Source organism: Salmo salar, chromosome 22 (assembly GCF_965601325.2).
Source record: "Salmo salar chromosome 22, fSalSal1, whole genome shotgun sequence".
Lineage (NCBI taxonomy): Eukaryota > Metazoa > Chordata > Actinopteri > Salmoniformes > Salmonidae > Salmo > Salmo salar.
The window spans coordinates 25099185-25107367 of NC_138312.1; the positions used below are offsets into that span (position 1 = coordinate 25099185).

Sequence of the window (8183 nt, forward strand, 5' to 3'; positions counted from 1 at the left end):
GTATTGCATGCAAGTCTTATTATAATGCAGGTCCTGTGCCTTCTGTTTGCCTCCAATACTGCTCCCGTATTCTGTCTGTCAGTCACAGAATGCTTGCTGTATCCATAGCAACAGAGCTTCCTCTTCCTGTCTGGTGCCTATGTCACAATAAGATCAGGAGGAATGCACCATCATCCGTTCTGTTTGATCTAACTATGCTCTGATATTAGGACCAAACCAGTTCATGATCAGCTGTATGTGACACCATGTTCAGTACCATGTACAGTATGGGCAAACAGGAAAATGGACCCAACCTGGCTGGAGAATAGAGCAGAGGCATGCAAACAAAGTTCAAATTGGAAACTGGGTGGAAGAGAAACTGCAGGTAGGGTTTATAATCTATTACATGTTACATTTTCAGAGGAAACTGTCATGCCTCAAGAAGAAAAACACTTTTGGGAGTCAGCATTCTCCACCCTAGGCATCAGGAAATGGAATTCCCTCCCCACTACCTTATGCACTAGTGACTTAGATCCTTCTCCATGGAGATCAAAGTGTGGATCAAGGAGTATCAATCCAGCACACTTTGACTAATTCTTATTGCGCTCAAGTTTCAAGTGTCCTGTATATATGGTATTATTTGTTCTATTTTATGTTTCCTGTATTTGTTTTAATCTGTTTTATGCATGTGGGTTTAATCCTGAATGCTGATTGGTTAAAACCACATTCCAGATGGTGTCTATTCCACAAGTTACCACCAGCTAAATCTATGACGTGCACAATCCACTGTCTCATCAGTTTAGCCAAGCAATTTATAAACTTGATATCCACTATAAAAAAACATCTAGATATTATCTCACATTTCTTTTAGACTAACATTTTGTTTTCAACAGCGGAGATTTGAATAAACCTTGCTGTCTGTCCCTCCGACATTTGCAACATTGTTTCAATATTCAAATTTGATCTCCAGCTGTCCCATAGCAATGAACCTGTCCGGAGTCGCGGCGAGACAGACAGGCAGGCAGTGTTTCTCAGACAGTCGAAATCATGAATTGAAAAAACGTTAAGCAATACGAAGTGCAGCCAGTTTGCAGTCTTTCCAGCTTCAGTTTGAAGTGATTGTGTTAGCTGTGTTTTTGTCTATCTCCTCTGAACAACAGTGTCCTGACGAGTGAGCAAATTTTCTATGCCAGGTGAAATCTGTTACTAGAAAACATCTTAAACAATTGCAAATGCAGCTACTTTGCTGTTATTCAGGCTGCACTTTTTGACGTGATTGTAAGTTAGTCGTAGTTGGCTAGCTAGCAAGCAAGGGATAAGAACAGCCAGTATGGCAATGGAACATTAAGAACGAACAACTGGGTCGCGACCATAGATACAGAACAAAAAGACTGAATGACTGAGTCGCGTCTCTAGCAACAGAACCAATAGAATGAATGACTTGCCGGCTTGGGTAGCAACCCTAGATTTGTGTCAGGACTAAATCTTGTGGAATATAAATAAATTCATCAGAATAATGTTTTTAATGAAAATATGTCAATCATTATTTGAATATGTTGGTTGGTAACCCATTGTATAAAAGTGATAATGCCCTTGAAGCCGGTGTTTGGAGGATATATCGGCACTTCGTCTAGGGCTTAACAACACCCGTGCCAATATATCTTCCAAACCCCAGCTTCTTGGGTATTTATCACTTAAATATCTCACTATACTACTGTGTGAGTGATGTGTTTTATTTATTTAGTTAACTTAACTTAGGACTGCCGATGCAAATTAGTTATGCTTAGCTAACTCTGTTGCAAACATTCGCTGTCTGAAATTTGTTTAAAAATTGCAAATGGTCCCTTTAAAATAAACTACTACTATAATCAACGTTTATTTGGGGATTTTCAGCGAATTTCAATTAATTGCTGTTGGTATTATGCATTGCCTGTGATGAATGTTGATTATTCATCAAATAATGCAACATTTGGCAAGAGTCATCAACAGTCATTATCAAGAGTTTTAATTACAGCAAAGTGTGGGCACAGCAGCCTTTCCTTTCTATCCAAATGAGATTCTCCCAAGAAAAACCTGCACTGAATGTGAGAATGTGCTGTATCTCCTGCTTTCTGTAGCCAAAGATCTTCAACAAACTAGTTCAATGGCTGGTTTCCAAGGGTTCTGCTGCTTCTCAGTTGGTTTGCAAATCTATACAAAAATGATTAGAGGGCTTCATTTAAGCTATCTACATCAGCACAGACTCCCAGTGTGAGAGACTTGAGAGTCAATCTAATTGCATTGATGCCAAGCAGGGCCATGGGCTGCTGCTTCAGGATCTGACTAGAGGGATAACTTTAGAAATACTTTACAACACCATGGATCGATGGTGAAGTGTGAGTTTTGCTGAGCTCATGCTGGGCTCAAGCTTAAGTGGCTGAGCATTCCCTCTTCTTCTCATCCTCCTCTCTCTCTCTCCTCCTCCTCTTCCTGTCAATTTACCTTGTCTGTCCAAGACAGTTCACTCGAGAGTGTAAGACAGCCAACAGCACCAACTGTGCAGACTACCAGCCACAGAGGGCCAGATGTCATCGTGAGACGAATGGCGCTGTGGAAAGCTGAGGTCAGCCTTACACAGCAGGATCATGATGTTATTAGCATTAGCAAAAAGCTAGTGAAGTTGGGTCTAAAAGTCTGTTAGAGCAAAATCCAAACCTAGACCATTCGCATCCCCCGAGATAATGAGCTAATCAATCAAAGAAACAGTGTGCCCTCTTGTTATTGTTTTAAAGCCATGATGACCAGAATAATAGTGTGTTGTGGTGTGTTCCAGGGCGTTGCTGCCAAGCTGCTTCTCTCCCACCACGGCACGCTGCCCTCCCATTACCTGGTCACCCTCTATGATGAGATGTACAGGCGCCAGGGCTCCTCCACCCTGCCCACATTGTGCTCCTGGCATCCAGACAGGCTGGCGAGGATGCCAGAGAAGTCTGACCACCACCGTTATCCAATCCTGTCAGCTGTAATTACAAACTGGTGTCAAGTAAATAAAAGAAGTCAAGAAAAAAATAAGTAGTGTTCCACAGTTAAAGTTTAGGCAGAACAAATGGCCTTTGATTATTCCAAATATGTCACAGATATATTGTAACTAATGACTGCATCACTGTAACAGCTGAGCTCTCTCTCCTTCCCTTCCTTCTCCCTCCTACCTCCAACTAACTTTGGCCTGGTGGAGTATAGACAGGTTCATCTGGACCAGCAGTAGTCCCCATTCTCAACGCTAAGTGTGTACAGGACAGCGTACCAGAGGCACCCACTAAGTGCTTTCTGCCAGCCCCGCTTAGCCAGGGTGCCACGTGACCTTTCCAGCAAGCTCCATCCTGCCAATCTGAACAACAAGGACCTGGAAATGAAACAGCAGTCCTGTAGACAGGTCCAAGACAGCTCGGTCTCCGCCAGCCTCTTCCCTCCCCTCTCTTGGGTGTAGACACAGAGCTCAGGCTCACAAGCTGTTTAGATACTCAGGGGCCAAACTCAATGTGGTGCTGTTTGAGAGTTACATTTTTTATTAGTCTGAGGCATGAAACATTTAATGGAGCAGAACATTTGGGAAATCAAAAGACGTAAAAATTAAACAGGAGTCTCATTATAATCTCTTAAAGTCTAGGCTCTCTCTTCCTCTGTGTGTGTGTGTGTGTGTGTGTGTGTGTGTGTGTGTGTGTGTGGGTGTGTGTGTGTGTGTGTGTGTGTGTGTGTGTGTGTGTGTGTGTGTGTGTGTGTGTGTGTGTGTGTGTGTGTGTGTGTGTGTGTGTGTGTGTGTGTGTGTGTATATGCAGGAGAGGGAGGGATGGAGAGTCCGCAAATCATCTGATAATTTAGGATAATCACATGTAAATTATTTTTCTTCACACTTATCTAATATTTGCTACTCAAAGGGCTGTTAGTAGTGCCCTACCCTAGGTACTTTGAAATCAAAGAAAGTGTTGATGTCAGAGCTGACTTGGGTATTCATTCAAATCAGGAGCCATGAGTCATGTAAGGGGAACTCTAAGGGGACCATTCCATTAGGTGTTTAATTACAGGGAATCAAAGTGTTTAATTAGGAGGAATCAAAGATGCTTATGTTTGATGGTCAACCATCTGCGTCTCTCTTCTGCTGCTGCCTCAGCCAGTGCAGCTGAAGCCCTTTGCCTGCCTCTCTGTTACTCATCTCAATACTTAAGTGCACTGCTGATTTTGTGTGAGTCAGAAGAAGGGTAGGTTATGTGTTATTGGTTATGCTATACACAGTGCAAATTACACTTTCATGTTTAGTTATTCAGACACAGAGTCTATATATACAGTCTATATATACAGTGTACACACACACACACACACACACACACACACACACACACATATATATATATATATATACACACTATATATATATATATATATATATATATATATATATATATATATATATATATATATATATATATATATATATATATATATATATATATATATATATATATATAGACCAAACCACATGATGGCGCTATAGCGGCATGTCACAAACTGAAATTCCAGACGAGGGTGCTGTATCACTTACTGTTGTTCTTAGTCTATGATTGCTCTTTGTAAGAACAAACAGCTTGATAAAAAATGAACAAAGAATTATACTTTAATTCAAATATGTATATTGTCGATGAAATTACGCAACACATCCATTAACAGTCACATCTATCCTACAAATGCATTGATGAAGTCTGCTGTCAGAAACGACACATCACACAGCAGAGCTCTGTTTGTTAGATTGTTGATGACTTATCATTGGAAATCTTCACTGTTTGGAAAGAAAATGAATTTCATTTTAATAATGTTTAACCACATGACATAATAGCTAGCACATTGTTGCGCAAAATGCTTTCAGTTCTTTTTTTTTCAACAGAGTTGTATGACTGCTTAGATAAGTAACCTTCATTGAAATCTGCATATTTCTTTCTTCTGTTGATTAATACTGTACAAATGTAAGGATAAATATTTGTACTTTCATTACAGTCATTCGTTATTTTGGTACATGAATAACTGAACATGGTTCAGTGCTATCCTTATATCAACAATGTTGAAAACAACAGCAGAAATCAGGCGTATACTATGCTCCAATCTTGGAAGAGATTCAAAAGTAGCAATTACTTTTGTTTATTGAAGCTCACATACATTATGCTGTAAGTCACAACCTTTTACATCATGTCATATTTATAGATCACATGTGGATAATTGTATTGAGTCCAGTCCTCTGTGTGAGTAATATTTGTTCCCTATACAGTAACCAACTGTGATTGATTATTACTATATTACCCCACTGCTCCAAAGCATTATGGCTAGAGTGAATTAACTTAAGAATTTTTTATGAATTATTACAGGGGAGAAAGTGCACATCTTGCATGATTTAGGAGTAATGTAGTGCAAGGCAGGAGGAAAATTAAAAGAACAAAACACCTTCACAAATACATAGAATTTCTATGGCAGTGTACCCTGAATATATCTAAACAAGCAGTAATCGAATTACCATTAATGACGTTAATATTTTACTTTCATTGCCTCTGATTAAGACAGCTGTGCTTCTCAGTAGCATACACTCAGCTCTGAAAAATGGCCTTGGTGCATAAGTAAATTAGATACTCCCTCACTGCTCTGTCCTTGTCTGTGCTGAGGAGAAGCATTCCTGGTTACACATTAGTCTGGAGAGCCTTCGTATCAGGAAGTGAGAGGACAAACGGGAAAAGGATGCCCTTGGCTCCAGAGAGGACACTCAAATCATCTGCTACAAATCTTGGAGAGATCTCATCAGCCAAGAAGCTCATGGTGAACTGGTGGCTCATGCAGTAGATGGTGTCATCCAAGGCGACACACTGGAAGGCAGGGCATTGGTCAAGGCGTTTGGTGCAGCACTCGTACCATAGTCGTGCCACAGTGTGGTAGCGGTACACACTGATGCCTAGCTGCGGGCTGACATCAAAGCGATATAGGAAGTTCCTCACTCCCACTATCTCGGTGGTCCTCTCTTTACTGCCCGTTATTGAGCTTTTCCTCCACACGTTGATATTTGGGTTGTAACGCAACATTGTGTATCGCAGTGTTCCTCCTAGAACAAAGAGCTCCCCATTGCACACTGTGACATGATGGACCACAGCAAATGTGTCATTGGGCAGTGGGGCCACAAAAGTCCATCTGTCAGAGCGGGGGTCATAGCGCTCTACGGTAGACAGACACTCCCCTCCGATTGCATAGATGTAGCCCTGCAGGGCTGCCAGTTTGCAGTGGGGCCTGGACTCGTTCATAGGACTGATCTCTTTCCAAATTGATGTTACGGGGTTGTAGCAGAACACTCTCTTGGAAGGTTTCATCTCTCTATCTGCGCCCTGCTGGCAGCCCCCCACTGCTACAAATAAGTAGTTGTCCATAGTGCACATGGCACAGCCTTTGGAGATTACTTCCTGAGGGATGGGACACAGTGGGTGCCAGCTGTCTTTATAATCATCATAATAGTAGAGACCACTACATGGTATGTTGGTGACTCCCTGCTCCCTTTTTGTCCCTTGAGGACTACTCCCCACCCAGTCCTGAGGGCCCATGTTGCCTGCCATTAGGAACTGCCTTCCTCTCATACGCTGTTTCTGGATCTCATCCTGATCGCCTGCTCTCAGCCTCCCATACAGACCTGGGTCCCTGAGGATCTGGAGGTAGTTGTCAGACATCACTCTAAGAGCTGACTGCTGCAGAGGGGCCTGTCCATGCTTCTTAGACAGCTCCACCTCCATGCAGTTGTCCAAATCAAACTTGGCCTTAAAGATCTCCAACTCTGAGCTTCCCATGTTTTCTGGAGGCAGATTTATACATTTGGCCCCAGCTATGGTTTCTAGGCTGTGCTCCTCCCATGCACTGGGGTGCCTGTTGTCTGTGGTAGGACTGAGTGGGCTGACAGGGCTGGGATCCCCTGATGAAGAGGACCGAGAGTGGGGCCTCAGTGGGGTTGAGGCTCTGTGTGTCAGAGAGGGGATCTGGAGCTCTGAATTTTCAGATGCTGTGAGGTAGCTGTCCTTGCGTATGAGTGCTTGCTTATTGGGAGATGTGGGCTCTGAACTAACTGGGGAGAACGGCCTCTGAACCAGTTCACGCATGATGATGGGGCTCAGGGACAAGGGAAGCTCAGTGAGGCTGCTGCCACATCTTCCAAACTCCACCGACTGTGAGTCCAGTGAATTCCCCTCAAACAGACCTAATATGGGGTCTGTGATGGAGTGCGAGGAAGATTCCACATAGTATTCATAAATCTTTCCTCGCACAACGCTCTGCTTCCCAGGTCCCTCCATCACGAGGTTGGCATCCTCCACTGTGATCTCAGCCTTTGAGAGGAAGGTGGAGTAGGCCCCATGCAGCCCCAGGTCTTGCCTCAGTTCCCTGCCCACACCCACCCCCACACTCCCGTCCAGCCTCTGCAGAAAGCAAGGGGACAGACGGCCTGATTGGCTGGCCAGACCACTGTTATTACGATAAGGGAGTTTCAAGGTGGATCCAAACTTACAATTTCTGATCTTAATCTCAGCCTCTTCAACAAACATGGGGATATCTATCTCAGCCTCCTCAACAAACACAGGGACTTCTCCCTCCAACTCCAATCTGTTGTCTTCTACATTTGATCCATCCTGCGGCGTAACCATTTTTTCAGTGTTTGCGAGCCGGCAAACATCTTTAGTCTGGGGCAATTCTCCTTCCCCTGTCCCTGTATTGGTGTTGTCAGGTGTCAGGTCATCGCTCACAGGGCTAATCTGTGAGTGGCCAGGCTGTTTGTCCCCATCGTTGCTGGAGTCATGTTTGGCTGTGCTTTGAGGCCGCAGTTCCATCTTGCAGTTCCGACAGATTCCATTGGGTGCTTCAGTGGGCAAGTCTGAAGGAGGCCTCACACAGAGCTGGGGTTTAGCTGCTGTACCCCTGGAGCTGTAGAATCTGTAAACCCAGGAGATGAGCAGCACAGCGGCCACGGAACACGTCAGCCTCCCCAGCAGGTGCATGTCAAACTGGACACCCAGCAGGTCTGCTAAGGGCATATATAAACGGACGAGTTGCCAAGTTTAACAACCTTTTTGTCTGGGTATTTCTTTTCAGTGCATCTTAGCCAATGGTAGCCGGCACCCTGCGTGCTGCAGAGATCTGATGACTATGTCTGTTCTCTCTCC

The 8183-nt window shown here is 43.7% G+C and overlaps 1 protein-coding gene across 1 annotated transcript; it reads right to left on the reverse strand.

Moving 5' to 3' along the window:
• Nucleotides 1-4611: 4611 nt before the first annotated feature.
• On the reverse strand, nt 4612-8183 carry LOC106582980 (kelch domain-containing protein 7A-like). Its single transcript, XM_014166639.3, has one exon. It carries the CDS (start codon nt 8052-8054, stop codon nt 5676-5678), a length of 2379 nt encoding a protein of 792 aa, XP_014022114.1. The 5' UTR covers nt 8055-8183; the 3' UTR covers nt 4612-5675.